The following is a 25,619-nucleotide window of genomic DNA, read 5'->3' as shown; positions in this document are numbered from 1 at the left end:
ACACTCCTAACCGCTGCTCAACGCTCCCCACAAGAACGTCCAGCTGGCAAGACCCGGGTGGGGCTCGTTGCTCTCCCTGCTTCACGGCCGGGGTTGTGCTGGCTAAGTTCGCTCATCTGCCAAGCTTCGGGACACAGACCTATGTGAGCAAGCGATAAACAAATACAAATAAATGTAACTTTCCACATTAGCTAAAAATTCAGAGAACGTCAAGCCCAGGGAAATGGGACGGATCCCAGTTAGCCCGCGGCTCCAATCTGGTCCCCCCCCCCACCTCCGAGCCTCGGGGCGAGAGAGGAAGCAGCTCCGGATGGAGAGTAAAGTGACTATCGGAGAAGGGCAGGCTGCCTTTCCTCCCGGGGGAGCCGAGGGGACCTGCAGAGGGCGGTTTCTCTCCGCTTTTCCTGTCCCACCCCGTCGGCCTGCCCCCCACCCCCTCCAGCCTCTGCGCCAACCCCGCGCGCCACCCGCGGCTTCCTCCGCTCGGGGTCTTCCTTCGGCCTCTGCCGGCCTCCGCGACTCCGCGGTGCCCGCCCCCGTTGAGTTCAAAAGGACGCGCGGAGCGGCGCCGGCCTTTCCCCAGCAGCCCGTCGGACTGGAAAGGTGAGCACGAGGGGAGGGCGGGGGCGCCGGAGAGCCGGGTCGCCCACATTCGCCGCAGCCACCTCAGCCGTGGCAGGAACCGAAACCCGGAGCGGCCGAAGCTCAGCGCTCCGCTGGGGCAGAGGGTCGCGGCGGCTGGGAACGCCGCTCCCCGACGCACCGGCCGCCCCCAGCGCAGCGCGCTCGGCCGGGTGCTGGTAACGCTGGGGGCTCCAGGCGGGGGCGGGGACGGGGGCGGGGCCGCGGGGCGAGGACCCACCCAGCCCGTCGCGTCCACCCCGCGTTCGCAGGGGCGTCGAGGGTCTCTGGGGCGGGGGGCGCGGGGCGCGGGCTGGGGCCAAGTGAGCCTTGGCAGGCTGTGCGCGGACCGCGCCCTGGATGGCGAAAGCAAGCCCGGAGGGGGCGGTCAGTCCGGCGTCCCAGCGTCCGAGGCGGGCCAGAAGGCGGCCCACGGCCCTAGCCTCCCGGTCCCGGCCCCGGCCCTGCTACTGCGCTGCGCCCACTCTGCTCTGGAGCCTGGGCGCGGGTCCTGACCTTCCCAGCCCTCTCCTGACACCTGGTGAATGGCGTCACCAGAACTCCGAGCTGTGGAACCTTAGGGTACCTGTTACCGCGCTTTGGCGAAACTGAGTTCGCTGCTGATTTGCGAACCTTTGCCTGACTTTCTCAGGCCTTGAGAGATCTAAGTAAATTTGGTGGCCCATTGAAAGGATCGGAGAGAGCGTATGAAGGTAACACCCCGTCAAACTGCATGCGGCCTCAGACCTGCTCCTGTGGAGAGCTATTGGTACCTGGAGCCTGAGGAGATACTCAGGGAAACCAGAAGAGGACAAGAGGAAAAGGGGAAGGGACTTGGGAGAACCTGGCACCAGAGGCTTTCCTGGGACTTCCAGGACTCAAAGCCCCAGGGGCCCACCCGCTACATTCCTGTCTTTGCCCTTCTTCCTACAGATCTGCCTCTTCTCCAAGGAACTCAACCACTAGTGACAATGACCAGCCTCCTGACTACTCCTTCTCCAAGAGGTAGGTGAAGGCCTTTCCTAATCCCAGTGAGAAAGAATTGTTCAACATCCCCTTCCCCAGACCAGTCCTGGAAGCCTCAGCCCAGGTGGGAAGACTCCCACGTCTCTCTGCCTGCCTCACACGGGAAGGGCCTGGGAGGAAGCAGGAACTAGAGTGTGCCCCTTAGTACGGTTTTAATCTGAAGTCACATGGACATGATGACTTCACAAACCTTTGTAACCTCAGTTTATCAAATGATTTTATGTCGGTAATCCCAGGACTTTGGGAGACTGAGACAGGAGGATCTCTTGAGGCTAGGTGTTTGAGACCTGCCTGGGGAACATAGTGAGACCCCATTTCTAATTCAAAAGAAAGAAAGAGGCCGGGCATGGTGGCTCATGCCTGTAATGCCAGCAGTTTGGGAGGTCGAGGTGGGCGGATCATCTGAGGTCAGGAGTTTGAGACCAGCCTGGCCAACATGGTGAAACTCCATCTCTACTAAAAATACAAAAAAATTAGCCAGGCGTGGTGGTGCACGCCTGTAATCCCAGCTACTCAGAAGGCTGAGGCATGGGAATCGCTTGAACCTGGGAAGCACAGGTGAGCCGAGATCGTGCCATTGCACTCCAGCCTGGGCAACAAAGTGAGACCCGTCTCAAAAAATAGGAAGGGAGAGAGGGAGGAGGGAGGAAAGGAAAGGAAGGAAGGAAGGATGATTATTGTATAAGCCTAAAGGAAGGGCTTTACATTCACCTGTCTAATAATTTATAACTATGGCAGAGAATGTAGCAGAAACCCTTATAGTTAAATGTGGAAAAGTAATCTTCAAAGATAACAGGGAAATCGTTTTTTAAAAACCTGCTAACAACAGTATTGCTAACCTCTAAGCTTCAGTTTCATCATTCACAAAATAGGGAAAATAGTACCTATCTTATGATTTATGAAGATTAAATGAGATAACCCATATAAAACACCTAGAACAGTGTGTAGTATCTTGTAAGCACTCAGTCACATTGGTTATTAGCACTGAGTGCTTGTTAGAAACCCATCTTTCCCTTGAAAGGGATTTTGCTGGCTTTCTAATTCCACTCCTCTGATGATACAGACCCAGCATCAAAACCCCATTGTTCCCTGAAGGTGTGCGGAGGCCGGGCACTACTGCTCAGCACTCTGAGAATGGATGCCCACCTTTTAGTTCATCATCAGGCTGGTCCAGACAAACTATCAGTTATTTATTGACTGTTTTCAGCATGTGCTAGTTAGGGAGAGAGAGGAACAAACCCTTGGTTAGTCTATACACCTTTGTCTTCCTATACACAGTCACATTTGTCATTAGGTCAGGCATTCCCTGCTTTTACTGATGTGGAAACAGGTGAGTGACACCACCAGTGGAAGTCTAAGACATTGTCCTCTGTGACTGGTAATGCACACAATTCAGACTTTTAGTTGTCTGGTGAGAAGAGATAAAAGAGAGAAATGGCCGGGTACGGTGGCTCACGCCTGTAATTCCAGCACTTTGGGAGGTTGAGGCAGGCGGATTGAGCTCAGGAGTTCGAGATCAGCCTGGGCAACATGGTGAAACCCCATCTCTACAAAAAAATTAAAAAATTAGCCGGGCTTGGTGGTAGACACCTGTGGTTCCAGCTACTCCAAAGGCTAAGGTGGGAGGATTTCTTGAGCCCAGGAGATGGAGGTTGCCATGAGCCGAGATCATGCCACTGCACTCCGGCCTGGGTGACAGAGCAAGACCCTGTCTTAAAAAAAAAAAAAAGTTGGGGGAGCATGGAGTAGGGGGGAGAAATGGGTCAGCAAAGCCTTCATGAGTGGGTGAGGAAGGGGATCTGAGTCTTGCCCTTGAAAGACGGACAAGGGTCATACAGGCAAAGGGGCGAAGCAGGTATCTTAGAGAAAGGTAGAATACCTTTTTCATGTGTACCTGCTCAGATAAAGGCAGAATACCTCATACCATGTGTGAAGCTACAGAGACGATTTACCCTGGAGGATATTCAGGAAGCGGGTGGGCAGAGGACCTCCAGAATCAGCCTACCCACAAGAGAAAAAAGGTGATACCTTGGCAGCTAGCTGAGGGATTAGAACCTCGGCAAGGGGGAGCTGTTTACATTTTTTAAATTTTATTATTATTATTTTTGAGACCAAGTCTTGCTGTGTCGCCCAGGCTGGAGTGCAGTGGCTTGATCTCGGTTCACTGCAACCTCCCCCCGCCGGGTTCAAGCAATTCTCCTGCATTAGTCTCCCTAGTAGCTGGAATTACAGGCGTGCGCTACCATTCCCGGCTAATTTGTGTACTTTTAGTAGAGACGGGGTTTCGCCATGTTGGCCAGGCTGGTCTCAAACTCCTGGCCTCAAGTGATCTGCCCTTCTCAGCCTCCCAAAGTGCTGGGATTACAGGCATGAGCCACCGTGCCCGGCCATTTTTTCTTTTTTAAAATTTATGGTAAAATAAACATAATACAGGTATTACCATTTTAGCCATTTTTTTGCAGACAATTCAGTGGTAGAGTAGTCCCCGCTTATCCACAGGGGATTCATTCCAAAGCCCCAGTGGATGCTTGAAATCTCAGATAGTACTGAGCCCCATCTGTACTGTGTTTTTTCCTGTACATACATACTTATGATAAAGCTTAACTTGTAAATTAGGCACAGTAAGAGATTAACAATAATAATAAAATAGAACAACTATAACAATATACTGTAATAAGAGTTATGTGAAAATGGTCTCTCTCACTTAAAATGTCTTATTTACTGTAGATCTTAGAAACCTCAGTACACAGTTCTTTTTTTTTTTCTTTATTAAGTCAAGAACTTTCACCTTTTCACTTAAAGGAAGCACTTCTTGTTGGCATGTCCAAATTGCATCACTGTTCTTGTGCTTTGGGGCCACTGTCATGTAAAATAAGGGTTACTTGAACACAAGCTCTGTGATACTCTACTAAGCATTTATAGCATGGACACAAAAGGGTGATTCACTTTCCAGGCAGGATGGAGCAGGGTGTGAGATTTCATCACGCTACTCAGAACGGCACATAATTTAAAATGTATGAATTGTTCCTTTCTGGAATTTTCTTTTTCTGTTAAATTTCTATTTAATGTTTTTGGACTGCAGTTGACCACGGGTAACTGAAACCTGGGAAAGCAAAACCGCAGATAAGGGGGGACTACTGTTGTTTTTTTTTTTTTGAATCAGAGTCTCGCTCTGTCACCCAGGCTGGAGTGCAGTGGCGCCATCTCAGCTCACTGCAAGCTCCGCCTCATGGGTTCACGCCATTCTCCTGCCTTAGCTTCCCGAGCAGCTGGGACTACAGGTGCCCGCCACCACGCCTGGTTATTTTTTGTATTTTTAGTAGAGATGGGGTTTCACCGTGTTAGCCAGGATGGTCTTGATCCCCTGACCTCGTGATCCGCCTACCTCGGCCTCCCAAAGTTCTGGGATTACAGGCGAGCGCCTGGCCTGGGGGGACTACTGTATTAAGTAATTCATGTTCCTCACCACCATCCATCTCCAGAACTTTACCTTCCCAAACCGAAACTTGACACCCATTAAACACTGATTCCCCATTCCCCTGGCAAACACCGTTCTATTTTCTGTCTATGTGAATTTGACTGCTCTAGGTACTTCATGTAAGTAGAATCATACAATAGTCCTTTTGTGTCTGGCTAACTTCACTTAGCATAATATTCTCAAGGTTCATCCATATTGTAGCATGTCACAATTTCCTACCTTTTTAAGGCTGAATAATATTGTTGTATGTGTATATTACATTTTGTTTATCCATTCATCTATGATGGACAGTTGAGTTGCTTCCACCTTTGGCTATTGTGACTGATGCTGCCATAAACATGGGTGTACAAATATCTTCTTGAGACCCTGCTTTCAGTTGTTTGGGATGTATGCTCAGAAGTGGAATTGCAGTATCATGTGGTAATTCTGTGTTTAATTTTTTTTGAGGATCCACCATATAGGTTTGCACAGCGGCTGCACCATTTTGTATTCCTACCAGCAATGCATAAAGGTTTCAGTTTCTCTACAACCTTGCCAGCACTTGTTACTTTCTGTTTAATGGTAGTCATCATATTGTGTGTGAAGTGGTATCTCATTGTGGTTTTGATTTGCATTTCCCTAGTGATAGTGATGTGGAGCATCTTTTCATGTACTTATTGACCATTTGTATATCTTTGGAGAAATGACTGTTCAAGTCTTGTCCCATTTTTTAGTTGAGTTGTTTTGTTCTTGTTCAGTTGTATATTTATATCATTTTAATTTTTTTTTTTTAAATTGATTGTCGAGTCAGCCCTCTCTCTCTCTCTCTTTTTTTTTTTTTTTTTTTTCTGGAGATGGAGTCTTGCTCTGTCACCCAGGCTGGAGTGCAGTGGCACCATCTCGGCTCACTGCAACCTCCACCTCCCGGATTCAAGCAATTCTCCTGCCTCAACCTCCCGAGTAGGTGGGATTACAGGTGCATGCTGCCACGCCCGGCTAATTTTTTGTATTTTAGTAGAGACGGGGTTTCACCATGTTGCCCAGGCTGGTCTCAACTCCTGAGCTCAGGCAATCCACCTGCCTTGGCCTCCCAAAGTGCTAGGATTACAGGCATGAGCCACTGCACCTGGCCTTTTTTTTTTTTTTTTTTAAAGAGATGGGATCTTACTCTGTTGCCCAGGCTGGAGTGCAGTGGCACAGTCCTAGCTCACTACAGACCCAAACATCTGGGCTTGAGGGATCCTCCCACCTCAAACTCCTGAGCAGCTGGGACTGCAGGCATGCACCATCACGCCCAGCTAATTTTAAAATTTTTTGTAGAGACAGGGTCTTGCTATGTTGCTCAGGCAACTCTCCTGGCCTGAAGCCATGCTCCTTCCTCTGCCCCTGAGTTGTTGAGATTATAGGCGCAAGCCACCTCACCTGGCTGCATTCTTGATCCAGCGAGTGACATGAGTGAAGTAGTGTTTTAGGACAGTCTCCTATCCACTGGGTCCAAGCAAATGTAAGTTCAGAGACAGCAATAGACAAAAGAATAGAAATCACAGACAGGAAGAAAGCTTATACTTTAAATGATGGGATCACTAAGGGTGAGCTCTTCTCTTCCACCCCTATCTTGCATTTCTCTTCCCCCACCTTCCCACCTATTTCTCCCTCACAGTCTACAAAGACTTCCTAGAGGAGATACCCTCCAGGAGCCTTGAAAGGAAGGGCCACATTTTGACTTTCCTGAGCCCTGGGCACTTTTGTCTTTGTGGGCTCCTCCTTCACTTAAAAAAATATTAAAAATTATATTTTACAACTGCATCAGTGTAAGGAAGAATATGATAATATAATAATACAATTAATATTTATAATTAGTAATTGAATGGTATAACAACCTTAATATTTCTTTGACCTAAAATTTTGTTTCTTTTCCTTCTAATTATAAAAGAAATGAAAATCATTTAAAACATTTTCATGGGCCTTTCGAAGCATTGTGGGCCCAGGGCACTGTGCCTGTTGTGCCTAGTGCATAAGTCAGCCCTATTGGAAGTAGGGCAGAGTGGAACTGTGCCTTGTGGGCTTTGCCCACCCTGCCAGGTAAAGCTCATCTCTTGCCACCAAATGATCACACCAGCTACCGCCTAGGTTGTCCTCACCCTGTATTAGACACTTAGCATTTTTCTTTATTTTATTTTAAAAATAATTTTTTGTAGAAATAAGGTCTTACTATGTTGCCCAGGCTGGTCTCAAACTCCTGGCCTCAAGTGATCCTCCCATCTCAGCCTCCCAAAGCAGCATTTTTCATTGCACTTATTCCTCACCACAACCCAATGAAACAGGTTTTAGTCTCATTTTACAGAAGGAAAAACTGAAGTTCAGGGGAGTTAAGGAATTTTCTTTTCTCTTTTTTTTTTTTTTTGAGATGGAGTTTCCCACTTGTCACCCAGGCTGGAGTGTAGTGGCGCAATCTCGGCTCACTGCAACCTCCGCCTCCTGGGTTCAAGCAATTTTCCTGCCTCAGCCTCCCAAGTAGCTGGGACTATAGGCGCCCACCACTATGCCTAGCTAATTTTTGTATTTTTAATAGAGACAAGGTTTCATCATGTTGGCCAGACTGGTCTCGAACTCTTGATCTCAAGTGATTCACTCACCCTGACCTCCCAAAGTGCTGGGATTACAGGCATGAGCCACTGTTAAATTTTCAAAGATTAAAAAAATTTCCCAAGGTCACACAGCTAGTAATGGCAGAGGCAGGATTTTGCGCCAAATCTGATTTACTGCAAGCCTGTGTTCTTTCTGTCATGGTGTACTGCTCCCAAGGTCTCACTCCACCCAACTGGCTGGTGCACATGAAAGAGAAGGCAGAAGAAAGGGGGCCGAGTTCCAGGGTGGCTTCCCATGTAAAGAACTCGGGGAGCCTCCCTTTGTTGGGCAGGTCTAGAGCAAATAAGTAGGCTGGCAGATTCAGGTGGCAAAAGATCTGATGCCTCAGTGATAAGAGATTTAGCTCAGCCTGGGAACAAGGACCACAAAGAAGCCAGCCAGTATCTGGGTTAACAAAAAAAAGAGTAAGTGAACAGAATAGATCTTGAAGGTCATTTGCTATTGGTTAGGACTTGGATGGGGCCTTCAATCTTATGAACCTGAGAAGGGAAGGTTTGGAAAGACTGTAGTGCTATTTAATAATTATTCCTTTGTTTGGACAAAAAAATGGGGTAGAAATGGGAGAGAATGGGGGAAAAGCTATAAGCCATTTCCTCCTTTTATGCCAGCTTTCCTGAACTTAGTTTATTTTGTTGTTGTTTGTCCTTTTTTTCTTTTTTTGAGACAGTGCCTCAGTTTCACCCAGGCTGTAGTGCAGTGGCTCAATCACAGCTCACTGCAGCCTTGACCTTCCCAGATTCAGGTGATCCTCCCACCTCAGCCTCCCAAGTAGCTAGGACCAGAGGTGTGTGCCACCATGCCCAGTTAATTTTTGTATTTTTTGTAGAGACAGGGTTTTGCCATGTTGCCCAGGCTGGTCTTGAACTCCTGGACTCAAGTGATCCTCTGGTCTCAGCCTCCCAAATTGCTGGGATTATAGTGTAAGCCACCTTGCCAAGCATGTTCTTTTATTTGAAAGGTAATACATGCCCCTCAGAGAATAGCTTTCTAGACCTTTTCTATGTACAAACATATATATGCATATTTATAAGGTTTTTTAAAGTTACTTAAAAATATATATACGGAGAGATGGGTCTCGCTATGTTGCCCAGGCTGGACTCAAACTTCTGGCCTCAAGCAATCCTCCCACCTCAGCCTCCCAAAGTGCTGGGATTATGGGTGTGAGCCACTGCACCCCGCCAATTTACTTTTTTTTTTTTTTTAAACAAAGATGCAGTCCTACGACATATACCACCTGGCAGTTTGCTTTTTTCATCTAACCATGTATCCTGTCCCAGTAATATTGTAGATCTCATATTCTTTTTAGCAACTGTTTCCACAATGGATGGCCTGTAATTTATTTCATCATTCCTCTCCAGATAGACATTCTAAGTATGACTGGATTTTTTTATTTTAAAATTTGATTTTAATGAAAATTCTAATAGAACACTTTCCATTTATAAAAATTCAGAAATTAAGGCTGAGAGGGGTTCTGATGCTCAGCTAGTTCAGCTAGCCATTCTGTCCTAGAATTCTCTCTCCAAGATGCTACCTAGCTTTTGTCCAGTTTTGCTCTTCCTTCTGTTGGGGAGACATCTGTCTTTCCCAGTTTGTGCTGTTAATTCTCTTGTATAGGTCATGCCTTGGCATATTAGAAGACAGAATTCAAGTTCTAGGCTCCCTTTTAAGTTTTTTTCTCTGGGCTCTCTCTTGCAAGCTTTCCTTATCTGACATGGTTTGCCTGCTCACCTCAAAATTGTGACACCCAGGCCGGGTGTGGTGGCTCATGCCTGTAACCCCAGCACTTTGGGAGGCCGAGGTGGGCAAATCATCAGGTCAGGAGTTCGAGACCAGCCTGGCCAACATGGTGAAACCCTGTGTTTACTAAAAATACAAAAAATTAGCTGGCATAGTGGCAGGTGCCTGTAATCCCAGCTACTTGGGAGGCTGAGGCAGGAGACTCGCTTGAACCTGGGAGGCGGAGGTTGCAGTGAGCCAAGATTGAGCCACTGCACTCCAGCCCAGGTGACAGAGTGAGACTCCATCTCAAAAAAAAAAAAAATTAAGGCTGGGCACGGTGGCTCACACCTGTAATTCTAGCACTTTGGGAGGCCAAGTAGGTGTATCATGAGATCAGGAGTTCGAGACCAGCCTGACCAACATGGTTAAACCCCCTCTCTACTAAAAATACTGTAATCCCAGCACTTTGAGAGGCTGAGGTGGGTGGATCACGAGGTCAGGAAATCGAGACAATCCTGGCTAACATGGTGAAACCCCGTCTCTACTAAAAATACAAAAAAATTAGCTGGGCGTGGTGGTGGGCGCCTGTAGTCCCAGCTACTCGGGAGGCTGAGGCAGGAGAATCGCTTTAACCCAGGAGGCGGAGGTTGCGGTGAGCTGAGATCATGCCGCTGCACTCCAGCCTGGGCCAGAGAATGAGACTCCATCTCAAAAAAAAAAAAAAAAAAAAAAAAAATTGGCCGGGCGCGGTGGCTCACGCCTGTAATCCCAGCACTTTGGGAGGCCGAGACAGGCGGATCACGAGGTCAGGAGATCGAGACCATCCTGGCTAACACGGTGAAACCCCGTCTTTACTGAAAAAATACAAAAAATTAGCCGGGCGTGGTGGCGGGCACCTGTAGTCCCAGCTACTCAGGAGGCTGAGGCAGGAGAATGGCGTGAACCTGGGAGGCAGAGCTTGCAGTGAGCCGAGATTCCGCCACTACACTCCAGCCTGGGTGACAGAGCGAGACTCTGTCTCAAAAAAAAAAAAAAAAAAAGAAAATTAGCCGGGCGTGCTGTTGCGTGCCTGTAACTCCCATCTACTTGGGAGGTTAAGGCAGGAGAATCACTTGAACCCGGGAGGCAGAGGTTGCAGCGAGCCAAGATCTGCAGTGAGCAGAGATCCTGTCTCAAAAAAAAAAAAGAAACCATGACACCCAGATGAACTCAGCAGTCTAGGAGTGGTACAAAGTAGAGCAGTACTATGGCCTCCATTATTAGACCATATTTATATTGCTGGTGCCAAAAATAACAGCAATTTTTAATTTTTTATGATTATAAAAGTAATTCTTTATCATTGTGAGAAATTCGGAATATAAAGGAAAGCATATAAAACAACATAAAATTCAGGCACACAGCTGTAATCCAAGCACTTTGGGAGGCCAAGGTGGCAGGATACCTTAAGGCCAGGAGTTCAAGACCAGCCTGGGCAACACAGCAAGACTCCCTCTCTACAAAAAACTTTAAAAATGAGCCAGGCATGGTGGGTGGCACACACCTGTAATCCCAGCTACTCAGGAGGCTGAGGTGGGAGGATTGCCTGAGCCCAGGAGTTCAAGGTTACAGTGATCTATGATTGCCTCACTGCATTCCAGCCTGGGTGACTGAACAAGACCCTGTCTCTAAGAAAAAAAGAAGAAAATTAAAATCATTGGGAATTCCACAACCTATCTGTAACTCCTGCTGCTGTTTTGGAGTATACCCTTCCAGTGTCAGTGTCAGTGGTTTTTTTAGGGATCCCCCATAAGTACTTTATATGTGATGTTGCTAAGCCATAGCTTCCCCATTTTTTGTGAGTAGTTGGCTTCCTGAACCTGAGAGCAAGGAATGCGTTAAATTCTCATCTTGTTCAGTTTGGTGCGTTTCTTCAGTCATTTGAAATGTGTCTGTGTTTATCAGTTTACTAGTTGTCCCTCTAGCTTTGAAGCCTTTAACAAATTTGTCAGGGCTGGGCGTGGTGGCTCACAACTGTAATCCCAGCACTTTGTGTTGTTCAGGCAGGAGGATCGCTTGAGCCCAGGAGTTCAAAACCAGCCTAGGCAACGCAGTAAGACTCCATCTGTACAAAAAATTTTAAAATTGTCGAATCTTCCCTGGGTCTGCAGGATCTGCATTTACCCCAAGCGCATTCAGCTCAGCCTTTGTAGAAGGCATCAATAAAGCATAAGACCTAAAATATATATGTATAGATCTTGCAAAGAATTTGAAGTTCAATATATATTTTTTGAGACAGGGTCTTACTCTGTCAGCCAGGCTGGCATGCAGTGGCGCAAACATGGCTCACCGCAGCCTCAAATTCTCAGACTCAAGTGATCCTCTAGAGTCCTCCTCAGGGTTCAACTATCAGCTATTTTTTTTTTTTTTTTGGTAGAGACAGAGTCTCCCCATGTTGCCCAGGCTGGCTTTGAACTCCTGGGCTCAAGCAGTCCTCCTGCCTCAGCCTCCCAAATTGTTGGGATTACAGGCATGAGCCACTGCACCCAGCCTTGGACTTTATTATACTTGCTTTATGATTTAATATTTTTATTTTGAATTACATAAAGGCCTTATTTTGGCCCTTGCATGGTTTGACATAACAATATCAATTCAAAAAGGACTAAGGTTAAACCACAATGAAAGAGTCTCTGTCTAGACTGGCATCACTTCATCCCTAACAACCCATTACTGCCTCACTTAGGCCTTATAGCCAGGCTGTATTTCTCTACCTTGTCCACAAGGATATTATAAATAATCTTTTCTTTTCTTTTTTTTTTTTTTTTGAGATGGAGTCTCACTCTTGTTGCCCAGGCTGGAGTGCAATGGCGTGATCTCGGATCACTGCAACCTGTGCCTCCCAGGTTCAAGCAATTCTCCTGCCTCAGCCTCCCAAGTAGCTGGGATTATAGGTGCCCACCACCATGCCCAGCTAATTTTTATTTTTAGTAGAGATGGGGTTTCACCATGTTGGCCAGGCTGATCTCGAACTCCCAACCTCCATCACCTCAGGTGATCCACCTGCCTTCAGCCTCCCAAAATGCTGGGATTACAGGCATGCACCACTGTGCCCGGCCTATAAATAATGTTGTTGTATGTTTTCTGATGCTATCTACTCTTGCAGCACCTTCAGTTCTCCTTAAGCCTCTCCTACCCTCACTCTCAACTGGTTATCTTACATCCTATTTTGTAATTATTAGTTTATTTATTTTTTGAGAGACAGGGTCTGTTACCTAGGCTGGAGTACTATGGCACAATCATAGCTCACTGCAGCCTTGAACTCCTGGGCTCAAGGAATCCTCCCACCTCAGCCTTCCAAATTGCTGGACCTACAGGCGTGTGCCACCATGCCTGGCTATTGCTTTTTTTTTTAATTTTTGTTTTTTTTGTAGAGATGGAGGTCTCACTATGTTGCTCTCAGCCTGATCTCAAGCTCCTGACCTCAAGCGATCCTCCCACATTGGCCTCTCAAAGTGCTGGGATTATAGGTGCAAACCACTGGGCCCAGTTAAGATCTTACTTTAGAATGGGTAGGCTGGGCACAGTGGCTCACACCTATAATCCCAGCACTTTGAGAGGCCAAGACAGGCAGATCACCTGAGGTCAGGAGTTCGAGACCAGCCTGGCCAGCAGGGTGAAACCCCATCTCTACTAAAAATGCAAAAATTAGCCAAGTGTAGTGGTGGGTACCTGTAATCCCAGGTACTCGGGAGGCTAGCAAGAGAATCATTATAACCTGGGAGGAGGAGGTTACAGTGACCCAAGGTGGCACCACTGCACTCCAGCCTGGGTGACAGAGCAAGACTGTCTCAAAAAAAAAAAAAAAAAAAAAATTTATACTAAGGTCTCACTATGTTGCCCAGGGTTGTCTTGAACTCCTGGCCCTGGCCCTAAACAGTTCTCCCCACTTGGCCTCTCAAAGTGCTGGGATTATAGGCATAAGCCACTGGGCCCAGTTAAGATCCTATTTTCTTGAGCAAATTAAAGTTATCAGAAGAGAACTGCCAAAGGATCCCACCCCCACCATCAACCTGCCGCCTGCATTTGTGCCCATATACTCTGCTTTTCCTCCTATTCCAATGGCACTGTCTCTGCTGCTGTCTGCAGCCAGCCCCGCTGTGCTCTAGATCTCATCCCTTCAAGGACTCTTGTGCATCATCAATTGTCCCTCTCATCTGAGTCGTTCTTATCTGTATGCAAACATGCTGGCATTTCTCCCATCAGAAAAACAAACAAATTTGAACTCCCTTTCCCCTCCAGTCACAGCCTTTCCCTACTCACCTTTACAGAGAAATTTTATGTAAGCGTTTATTTATATTCTGCCTTCAGTTCCTCTCCTTCCATTTCTTCCTTGAACCCATCCTAAATTACGGGTTTGTATCCAGCACTTCACCAAAACTTCTCTTGTAAAGGTCATTTATGATCTCTGCATGGCAAAAGCTGTTTGGCTGCTACTCCCCAGTCTCCTTGGGCTCAGTCTTGGGTTCTCTTTATCTGCACTTACTCCTGGGTGATCTCACCCAGTCTATGGTCTTAAATATCTAATGACTTTTCAACCTCCAGTACCATATATATAAATATATATATATATATTTTTTGGGGGTTGGGGGAGGTTTTGTTTGTTTTTGTTTTTTAAATAGAGATGAGGTCTCACTATGTTGCCCAGGCTGCTCTTGAACTCCTGAGGTCAAGTGGTCCTCTGGCCTCAGCCTACCAAAGTGCTAAGATTACAGGCGTGAGCCACCACACCCGGCCTCCAAATTCTAATCTTGACATCTGAACTTTGATATCTAGTAAGCAATCATGTTTCTTCCAAATCTGTTCCTCCTGCAGGCTTCCCCCTCTCACATAACTCCATGCCTTCATCCTTGACTCCACCCCACATCCAATCCTGTCTGTGTTTGCTTCAGATTATATTCAGAATCTCACCACTTTCTCACTGAGCTGCTGCAAAAGCAATCAATGCTGTCGTGGAAATTAGAAAAAGGGGCTGGGCGCAGTAGCTCACACCTGTAATGCCAGCACTTTGGGAGGCCAAGGTGGGCAGATCACTTGAGGTTAGAAGTTCAAGACCAGCCTGGCCTACATGGTGAAACCCCATCTCTACCAAAAATACAAAATTAGCCAGGCATGGTGGTGCACACCTATAATCCCAGCTACTTGGGAGTCTGAGGCAGGAAAATTGCTTGAACCCAGGAGGTGGAGGCTGCAATAAGCTGAGATCACACCACTGTATTCCAGCCTGGACAACAGAGCAAGACCCTGTCTCAAAAAAAAAAAGAAAAAGAAAAAGGCACCCCCTTTGGCAGATGCAGCTGTGCACTTGTGCAGGGTACACCCTGCTTCTACACGTGTCCCACCTTCCCACAGCCTATTGTCCACACTGCAGTCAGAGGGATCCTTTCAAATCAATCCCTGTTTCAATCATGTATTGCTGCTGGAAGGTCTGCTAGACTAGAAGGGCCAAAATGGTCTCCCTCACATGTCTGGCAGTCAGCTGAGCCAGGGGTGCTTGGTTTTCCTCCATATGGCCTCTCATCCTCCAGCAGGCAGGATTGGGGTCCCTCTCAACATGGTGGTCTCAGAGTTTCACAAGTGTGGTCGTTGGAAATCAGGCCCCACCCCAGATCTCTTGAATCAGAATCTGCATTTTAACGAGATCTGTAGGAGATTGTTATGCACAACAAAATTTGAGAAGCATTGCTTTAAAACACAAACCTAGGCCAGGCACAGTGGCACATGCCTGTAATCCCAACACTTTGGGAGGCCAAGGCGGGATAATCATTTGAGCCCAGGAGTTTTGAGACCAGCCTGGGCAGCATAGCAAGACCCCATCTCTCCAAAAAATAACAAAATTAGCCAGGCCTGTTGGTGCATGCTTGTAGTCCCAGCTACTCCAGAGGCTGAGACAGGAGGATCACTTGAGCCTGGGAGGTCGAGGCTGCAGTGAGCCATAATCATACCACGGCACTCCAGCCTGGAGGACAGACTGAGGCCCTGTCTCAAAAATAAGTAAGTGAATAAATAATAAAATAAAAATCTGATCAGTCTCTGCCCAAAAACCTGTAAAAGGTTCCCACCTCACTCACTGAAAAAGCCCTTACCTTGGCCTACAAGGCCTGTGTTGTACAGGCCTCCTTGACTTTCTCTGCTCCTCCTCTCCCTGTTACTCCCTTCAGGGACCTCCATACTGTGCATTTAACAGGCCAAGCATGCCTGGCCCCGGGGTGTTTTTCAGTACGGTGGACAACCCTCCCGTGAACTTGCTGTCCCCTCTGCCTGGAATGTTCCTCAGTCAGCTCTTTGCATGGCTGCCTCCCTCACCTTCTTTAGGTCTTCACTCAAGTCACCTCATCAGTAAAGCTTCCCCTGACAACCTTCTCTAAAACCACAACTCCAACCACATCCCAGCTTTCCATCCTCTTTTCTGCTTATTTTTCTACATAGCGCTAATTAACATCTAATATAGCATATCTTTTACTTATTTATTTAATTTATTTATTTATTTTTACTTTTTTTTTTCAGATGGAGTCTTTCACTGTCACCCAGGCTGGAGTGCAGTGGTGTGATCTCGGCTCACTGCAGCCTCCGCCTCCTGGGTTCAAATGATTCTCCTGCCTCAGCCTCCTGAGTAGCTGGGACTACAGGCAGGCGCCACCACGCCCAGCTAATTTTTGTATTTTTAGTAGAGACAGGGTTTCACCATGTTGGTCAGGCGGGTCCCAAACTCCTGACCTCATGATCTGCCCGTCTTGGCCTGCCAAAGTGCTGGGATTACAGGCGTGAGCGACCGCGCCAGGCCTTATTTTATTTATTGTCTGTCTTCCCCCTCTAAAAATGTAAATTATATGAAGAGAGGGTTTTTTTATTGTGGTAAAATTATACATAACATAAAATTGACCATTTTAACCATTTTCAAGTGTACAGTCCAGCAGTATTAAGTACATTCATGTTGTTCTACCTTCACCAACACCACTATGCATCTCCAGAACTTTTTCATCCTCCCAAACTAAAACTCTATACTCATTAAACATTAACTCCCCATTTTCCGCTTCTCCAGCCCCTTACAATCTCCTATAGTACTTTCTGTCTCTATGAATTTGATTGCTCTAAGCACATCATATAAGTGGAATCATACAATGTTTGTCCTTTTTTTTTTTTTTTGGAGACAGAGTCTCACTCTGTTGCCTGGGCTGGAGTGCAGTGGCATGATCTTGGCTCACTGCAACCTCCACCTCCCGGGTTCAAGTGATTCTCCTGCCTTGGCCTCCCAAGTAGCTGGGATTACAGGCACCTGCCCTGCCACCACGTCCGGCTAATTTTTGTATTTTTAGTAGAGATGGTGTTTCACCATGTTGGCCAGGCTGTAATGTTTGTCCTTTTGTGCCTGGCTTATTTCACTTAGTCATGTCCTCAAGGTTCATCCATGTTGTAGTATATGTCTGAATTCCTTCCTTTTTTTTTTTTTTTTTTTTTTTTTTAGAATTTCCTTCCTCTTTAAGGATATGTATATACCACATTTTGTTTATCCATTTGTCTATTGTTGGACTTTTGGGTTGTTTCACCTTTTATTTAGCTATTGCATAATGCTCCTATGAACATGATATACAAGTATCAGTTGAAGTCCATTCATTTCTTTTGGGTATATACCTAGAAGTGGGATTGCGGGATCATACCCACCCAGCAATGAGATTGCTGGGTAATTCTGTTTAATCTTGGCAGGAACTCTAAAGGTAAGAGTTTTTGCCTGTGTTGTTCGCTGATAGAAGCCCAGAGCCTGGCACAGAGTACACACTCCGTAAATTCTTGTTGAACTAGCTGTTTAATTTCCCTGTCTAGGAACCTGGAATCTCAGTCTAAGAAGGCTGTGCAGCTTATCTGACCCAGCTTGCTCTCAGTAGTCCCATTCTGACTTCTAATGCTTGCTGTTTCAAGTTCAAAGCCCCCCAAACAGGCCGTAATAATGTGTTCTAGAACTTTGCTGGGGAATCACATCAAGCTCACCATTGCTTTATGGACTCCACCTTCACTTCCATGGCCCCTTCGGGTTCCCGACCCCTTTCTCTTTCTCGGAAGCTCCTATGTCACCAACAGAAATCCCATTTACAAGTTCTTGCAGTGCCCTTGGCTGTCATATCTGGTCCCTTTTAGATGAGTCTGGTGCTTGCTGGGTTTCTTTGCTTCTCTTGAGATCACTTCCCCCATGTCCCCAAAGGCTCCACTGCTCCTTAGTGCAAAAAAATGATTCTCTTTCATAGGAGACAGAGGTGAAAAGGCCTGAGGGAATTCTGCTTTCTCTGTTACCTCCAACCTGACCCCTCAGGCCCAAACAAGCCTAGCTTTTTCTTTGTTCTTGTTCCACATATAATGCTTTTTAAATTGTCCTTCGGGGGGCGCCGTGGCTCATGCCTGTAATCCCAGCACTTTGGGAGGCTGAGGAAGGCAGATCACCTGAGGTCAGGAGTCTGAGACCAGCCTGGCCAACATGGCAAAACTGTCTCTACTAAAAAATACAAAAATTAGCCGGGTGTGGTGGCACACGCCTGTAATCCCAGCTACTTGGGAGGCCGAGGCAGGAGAATTGCTTGAACCCAGGGGGCGGAGGTTGCAGTGAGCCAAGATCAAGCCACTGCACTCCAGCCTGGGCGACACAGTGAGACTTGGCCTCAAAAATAATAATAATAGGCCAGGCACAGTGGCTCACACCTTTAATCCCAGCACTTTGGGAGGCCGAGGCGGGCGGATCATGAGGTCAGGAGATTGAGACCATACTGGCTAATATGGTGAAACCCCATCTCTACTAAAAAATACAAAAAATTAGCCGGGCATGGTGGCACGCGCCTGTAGTCCCAGCTACTCGGGAGGCTGAGGCAGGAGAATCGCTAGAACCTGGGAGACAGAGGTTGCAGTGAGCAAGATTGTGCCACTGCATTCCAGCCTGGGTAACAGAGCAAGACTCTGTCTCAGAAAAAAAAAAAAAAAAAAAAATCTGATGTAGAGTCTGCCTTCTTGCCATCGTTTAAATATTTAGGTAAATTTCTTTGCACCTTTCTTCATCTGCTCTTTCTGCTTCACCAGATGGCTTCATATAAGTGGAAACCGACCAATAGCTGCATCCCAGCAAGGCATTCTGTATAATTTTTTTCTTAAGGTCTTCCTGTATGGCTAAAATATTCTCTAGTTGTGAGAAAGCTTGCTTCTGATCATGTTAAACATTGAAGCTAAAGAGAGTGGGGAGTCCTCTGAACCTCTTTTGGTTCTAGGGGCTGCTCAATTTAAAAACATTAAAGAATAGATAACTGAAAATAAACTAAAAATAAAGAAGTCACATGTAAACCAACATGACTTCTGCATTACACTGACATCGTTCCCTTAAGTTACCTATCACCAGTGAGCCAGTTCATGTTAAAGAAGCACTTTGTAGCGCAACTGTCTGTATTTAATTGTGATCATCTGGTTTCCTCCCACTTTTATCCCTTTTTTTTTTTTTTTTTTTTTTTTCTTCTGAGACAGGGTCTCACTCTGTCACCCAGGCTAGAGTACAGTGGCGCAATCACAGCTCACTGCAGCCTGGACCTCCTGGGCTCCAGTGATCCTCTCACCTCAGTTTCCCAAGTAGCTGGGACTACGGGTGTGTGCCACCATGTCTGGCTAACTTTTTTTTTTTTTTTCTTTTGGTAGAGATGGGAGTCTGGCTATGTTGCCCAGGCTGGTCTCCAACTCCTGGGCTCAAGCAATTCACCTGCCTTGGCCTCCCAAGGTGCTGGGATTATAGGCATGAGCCACTGCACCCAGCCTCCTCCATATATTATTTTTAAAAAATAAATAGAGATGGTGTCTCGCTATATTGTCCAGATTAGTCTCAAACTCCTGGCCTCAAGCAATCCTCTTGCCTCCGCCTCCCAAAGTGTTGGGATTACAGGAGTGAGCTACCACACTAAGCCTAATATACAAAGTAAGTTACTGTTGATGATTGAACAGAAATTACTCATCTTCAAGTTTCTGACATACATTAATTTTCTCAATGCTTTGTACATCCTAAATTCTCAAAATGTTTAAAGAAAGCAAAACTAGGAACAACTGTATAGAACTCTAGATCCATGGTAGGAAGATGGATTGCAGCCCTGGGCGATTTGGGGAGGAAAGTGCATGGTGAAAGGTGTGAAGTCATGACCAGGTAGATAAACTTCAGGGCTTCCCTTTGATGGGAGTCACAGTGTTGTATAACCTAATCTCAGAAGTTACATGCCATCATTTTCGGCATCGTCTGTTAAAAGCAAGTCACCAGGTTCAACCCATATACCAGAGGAGAGGCATGCTCAAGGATGTCAATACCAGGAGACAGAAATCATTGTGAGCTATCTTAGAAGCTGTACACCATTCTTCCATTTCACAAATCAAGAAACTGAGGTACTGCCAGGCATGGTGGCACATGCTTGTAATCCCAGCATTTTGGGAGGCCAAGGCAGGAAGATTGCTTGAGGTCAGGAGGTTGAGGCTGCAGTGAGCCAAGATTGCACCATTGCACTCCAGCCTGAGCAACATAGTGAGATCCTTGTCTCAAAACAACAACAACAACAACAACAACCACCAGGGTCAGAGAGGTTTAGTAACTTCCTCAAGGTCACCTAGTAATATGCTTAGGCAGGATTCAAACCCAGAGCAACTCTCCCTTTAATTAATTTATTTTTTTTGAGACAGGGTCTCACTACTCTGTTGCCCAACAATTCAGTAATGCAGTGCTGGCTCATTGCAGGCTTAACCCCCTGGGCTCACGCAATCTTCCCACTTCAGCCTCATGAGTATCTGGGACTACAGGCACGTACTACTATACCTGGCTAATTTTTACATTTTTTTTTTTGTAGACAGAATCTTACCGTTTCCCAGGCTAGTCTCAAACTCCTGGCCTCAAGCAATCCTCCCACCTTGGTCTCCCAAAGTGCTGGGATTACAGGCATGAGCCACCATGCCTGGCCCTTTTAATCACTAAGCATATTAACAAAGTCACCTTAAATAATATTTAAGTAGTAGCTACTATATGATGCTTACATGTTCTCTCATTTAATCTTCACAATAGAACTGCAATGTTGGTTAATATAGTTCCTATGGGTAACAGATGAGAATGGATGAATGAATCCATATGTTATAGGCCAGGCACAGTGGTTCACACCTATAATCCCAGCACTTTGGGAGGCTGAGGCAGGTGGATCACTTGAGACCAGGAGTTTGAGACCAGCCTGGCCAACATGGTGAAACCCTGTCTCTACTGAAAATACAAAAATTAACCGGGCGTGGTGGCGCACCTGTAATCCCAGCTACTCAGGAGGCTGAGGCAGGAGAATCACTTGAGCCAGGAGGTGGAGGTTGTAGTGAGCCGAGATCGCGCCACTGCACTCCAGCCTGGGCAATGGAGCAAGACTCCATCTTAAAAAAAAAAAATGTATAACTGTTTTAGACAAACTCTAAAACCATTTTTCCTCAGCTCTCACAACAGTTGACACAGAAGACTTCCTGTGACCCCAAAATATTTGAGAATTTCTCTGCACCAGCAGGCAAGCAATCAGTTCCGCAGCAGACACCAAGTGGGTGTCTTCCAATTCAATTCCGACACTATCTACCTAGAAATAGTGTCAGATACCACAAGCCAAGGTCTGGGTCCCCAAGGCTGCACCTTCCTTCAGACACTAGTCACAAGTCCAGGCCTCCAAAACTTGTGACCAACCAGCTTCAAGTTGGAGTTCCCACCCCTGCCAACCCCTGCTTTGTAGTTCAATTAATTTGCTGGAGTAGCTCACAGAACTCAGGGAAACAATGTGTTTACTGGTTTATTATAAAGGATATTGCAAAGGATACAAATGAGGACATGTGTAGGGTGAGGTGTGGGGAGGGGGACAGAGCTTCCATGACCTCCCTGGGTGCGCCACCCTCCGGGAACTTCTGCATGTTCAGCTAGTTGTTTTTTGGGTTTGTTTTTGTTTTTGTTTTTAGATGGGGTCTCATTCTATCACCCAGGTTGGAGTTCAGTGGCATGATCTCAGCTCACTGCAACCTCCACCTCCTGGGCTCAAGCGATTCTCATTCCTCAGCCTCCCAAGTACTGGGATTACAGGTGCACACCACCATACCTGGCTAATTTTTTTTTTTTGGTATTTTTGGTAGAGACGGGATTTCGCCATGTTTCCCAGGCTGGTCTCAAATTCCTGGGCTCAGGAAATCACCCACCCTGGCCTTCCAATGGGCTGGGATTCAGGCATGAGCCACCATGTCCAGACATGTTCAGCTATGCGGAAGCTTTCTGAGGCCAGTCCTCTTGGGTTTTTAATGGAAGCTTCATGTGTCAGCATTCCCTTCCCAAATTCTCCCTCTGGAATGAGGATCTTATGACCCACTATCGGAAAGGCAGGGGAAGATTAGAGTCCTAGCTTGGGGCAGGTGAAGGGAAGGGCAGGAGAAGGCCGGACAGATGCTGTTTCCTGAGGCCCGCTCCTGCGGTCTGACACATCCACATCATAACACAAGGCTAACAGGGGCTGTGGGAATTAGGAGCCAGGAACTGTGGACAAAAACTTAGAATATGTGTGTGTGTGTGTGTGTGTGTGTGTGTGTGTGTATATACATATATATATACACACATATATATACATATACATATATACACACATATATACATATATATACACATATATACACACATATATATACATATATATATATATATATACACACATATATATATAAAACACCACAGTAACCATTTGCCCAAGGCCACAGAGTGGTTGAGGGTACTGCCATTCCAAGACAAAGAGTGGGGACCAGTGAAGAAAGGTTTGGCCTGGCCTTGGGAGGGGAAGCACTCTGGACAGCCTGCCTCTGCTTTCTGTATTGCGGGATGAGGATGGTTCATCAGGCTCCCCTGGGCCCGCGTGGAAAGACCCCTCAACACTCTTGGCCCATCTTAGCACAGGCCCACCAGACCACCACTGATACCCTCATTTCATTTGCTGTGGATGGAAACCTGAACGTGTCAGGCACTGGACGGGAGTCATGCTCACACCGCGCTCCGGCCACGCTGGCCTTTGAGTTCCCCAGTCCCAGAGCTTTGATCCAGACTCTTCTCTCTGCCTAGAATGTGCCCCATCCCTGTTACCCGGTAAACTCTTACCCCTGCTTCAGCTCCCAGATCAGATATTCCTCCCCTGGGGGGTCGCTCCTGGCTGGAAGACTAGATCAGGCCCCTCGGCCGCATGCTTTCCTAAGTGCACTTACAGCAGCTTCTCACAGTGCAAGCTGTAGGGTGCAGTGGAGGGTGAGCCCCGGGAAGCTGGCCCGTGTCTGTTTTGCTCGACCTTTCATCTAGCACAGGGCCTAGCAAAGAGGAGGCAGTGGGTGAGTGTTGCTATTTATGGGATGCTAGTGAGGTCGGGGTGCCTCCTGTGGGTGATGCCAGGATCAGCCAGCCGGTTTTCCCCAGAAGACCTCTATCCTGCAGTAACCTCTGTATTAAAATGCTAATAGGAAAGAATGGAAGGGCTTCCTGACTTCCTGTGTAAACACTTAAAAGGGACTTCTGGAGACCACTCATTTTGTCATGTTCTGTCCTTGGGTAATGACTTTAGGGTGGGACTTTCACGCTCTGAAGGATAAATAAACCCGTAGCAGGAGGGGGTGCAGGATCTATTTTAGGGTAGAGGAGAGGCCTGTTTCAGAACCTTTCAAATTGCAGGGCCTATCCTGGAAGTGTAGAAAAGGGTTTTTAATAGGAGAGGAGCACTATTTCATTATGTCAAAATAATGTTTACAAAGAGTTTGTAAGAATGCTGCAAGAAAATGCACATGCTGTATAATATAATGTAAGTATATACACATACATCTCATTTGGTCTCACTTATGTAAAAATATGCATTCCTAATAATGGCTTATCCTTACTGAGTGACTTATTAAATGTCACAACAACCTTTTAAAGTAGGTACTCTTACCTCCATTTTGCAGATAGAGGTTAGGTAATTTTCCCAAGGTCACACAGCTAGTAAAGGACAGAGTTCATATTTGAAACCCAGTCCATCAGGCTCTATAGCCCCTACTTTTAACCACTATATTATGCAGGGAGAAATCCATCAACATATTGTCTTTGGGTGGTGGTTTATTTTCTTCTTTATTCTCCAGGATTTTCTATTTGGATTTACTATAGGAGTTAAATGATAAACTTTTGAATAGGGAAGAAGGTGGGGTGGTGAAATTTGAAGGCCAAATATATGCTTTCAAACAAAAGAATTCACCCCATTTCCTTTTCCACTTTTCTACATTTTCCAGAAGAACTGATGACCACCCCAATTTTACGGCCCACTGAGGCCCTGTCCCCAGAAGATGGAGCCAGCACAGCACTCATTGCAGGTAATAGACTCTGAGCCAACTCCAAGGGACCTTCTGGATCAAGGGCATCTCTCTCCAGAGAGGGCCTGACCAAATCCATTAATGGGCTCACTCTGGCATGTAAGTTATATTACACACACACACACACACACACGCTCACTCTGGCATGTAAGTTATATTACACACACACACACACACGCTCACTCTGGCATGTAAGTTATATTACACACACACACACACACACACACACACACACACACACACACACACACACACACACACACACACACACACACACACACACACACCCCTATGAAAGACTCAGAGGCTTCTGTCAGAGGCACTACCAGTAAATGACAGGTTGGGAGGTGGCCGCAAATAGATATGCATACGTACGTTACACTTGAGTACGTGGTAGGGACGAGGATATATGTGGTTGGTTGAGTGGGTGAGGAAGAGGGGGAGGATCAGAGAAACCACTTCCTGTTAGGATAAGCCATTTCCTGTTCCCTCCTTCCTGTTTCTATAAGAATCAGGAACTGGTTTGGGAGGGAGTTCAGTTTTGTCAGAAATCAAAAGCATGTGTCCTTAGCTTAAGCACCAGGAGACTCCAGCTATTATGTGCCATGGAAATTGGGGTTGGTGGGGGAACATAGGTTTGGATGGAAGTGGACACTAGTTAATGAAAACACGAGGATCTTTATGAAAACAGTGACTAAATCAGATGACCCCAGGAATTACTAAGATATCCGCAATCCTGACATCTCTACATTTTCCCTCTCCTTTCCAAGTTGTTATCACCGTTGTCTTCCTCACCCTGCTCTCGGTCGTGATCTTGATCTTCTTTTACCTGTACAAGAACAAAGGCAGCTACGTCACCTATGAACCTACAGAAGGCGAGCCCAGTGCCATCGTCCAGATGGAGAGTGACTTGGCCAAGGGCAGCGAGAAGGAGGAATATTTCATCTAATGACTCCCAGGCCCCAAGGAGCTTATTCCTGGCTCCAGTGCTAACACATTGACTGCTTATTACGGGAAAGTTTTCTCTGAAGCCAGGGAGAAGCATTGATTGATGTGGGCAAATCCAAGCTCCAGCCAGGTCGCAGTCCCAAATGCTGACATCACTGACTCCAGGGACCAGAGACATGGAGAAAGCTGTTTATGGTATCTTTAACCAGGCCCTCTTATTAGAGCTGGTGTTTGTGACTGGCCAACAAGATGTAGCTATACCAGGGGACATCTGAGTATGTGCCCAGTCATCTTTTTTCACAGGTTGAAGGGAGAGAAAAGATTTTGAGTTAGGGTCATTGGCTGCTCTACTCTGTCCCCTACCTGGTCACCTAGTGATAGCCCCAGTGGAGATACCGTCCATACAAGGTCTTCCCAGAGGCTGGATACCACAGTAAAAGGCCAGGCCAGGAGGGGCAGGAGACTATGGAGATCTTACCTCCTGATAAATGTGCTACATTCCCTAATCTGAGCCCTTCCTTTCCGTGTTCCCCAACAACCTCATGCTTACGTGATTTTTATCCAAATTAAAAATTTTCATTGCTACAGAAGTGAGATTCTCATGTGCAGGAAGTAACTACATTTTGACTTATTTTTGCTTAAACATTTTTGACTTTTCTTTTCCCTATTTAACGCCTTTACATATGTTCCCTTCCAAGCAATAAGAACCCTAGGAAAGTTCTAGAAGTTTGCAGATCTCAGGGATTTGAGACAAAGATGGTGCAGGAAAGCTTGTTCCAGGGGAACATCATTA

The 25,619-nt window shown here is 46.4% G+C and overlaps 1 protein-coding gene across 3 annotated transcripts; it reads left to right on the top strand.

The window, feature by feature from the left end:
* The first annotated feature begins 494 nt into the window (after nucleotides 1-494).
* SMAGP (small cell adhesion glycoprotein) lies at nucleotides 495-25,416 on the top strand. Of its 3 annotated transcripts, none has more exons than XM_009247738.4 (4): nucleotides 495-603; nucleotides 1,555-1,626; nucleotides 23,798-23,878; nucleotides 24,649-25,416. In XM_009247738.4, exons 2-4 carry the CDS (start codon nucleotides 1,593-1,595, stop codon nucleotides 24,825-24,827), a joined length of 294 nt encoding a protein of 97 aa, XP_009246013.3. In that variant the 5' UTR covers nucleotides 495-603; nucleotides 1,555-1,592; the 3' UTR covers nucleotides 24,828-25,416. The 3 variants fall into 3 exon arrangements, with proteins under 3 accessions (XP_009246013.3, XP_054383215.1, XP_009246014.1); XM_054527240.2 differs by lacking the exon at nucleotides 495-603 and adding an exon at nucleotides 671-800; XM_009247739.4 differs by lacking the exon at nucleotides 495-603 and adding an exon at nucleotides 924-1,334.
* Nucleotides 25,417-25,619: the final 203 nt, after the last annotated feature.

The sequence above is a fragment of the Pongo abelii genome, chromosome 10, assembly GCF_028885655.2.
Source record: "Pongo abelii isolate AG06213 chromosome 10, NHGRI_mPonAbe1-v2.0_pri, whole genome shotgun sequence".
Classification (NCBI taxonomy): domain Eukaryota; kingdom Metazoa; phylum Chordata; class Mammalia; order Primates; family Hominidae; genus Pongo; species Pongo abelii.
This window is presented reverse-complemented; position numbering and strand designations above follow the sequence as displayed.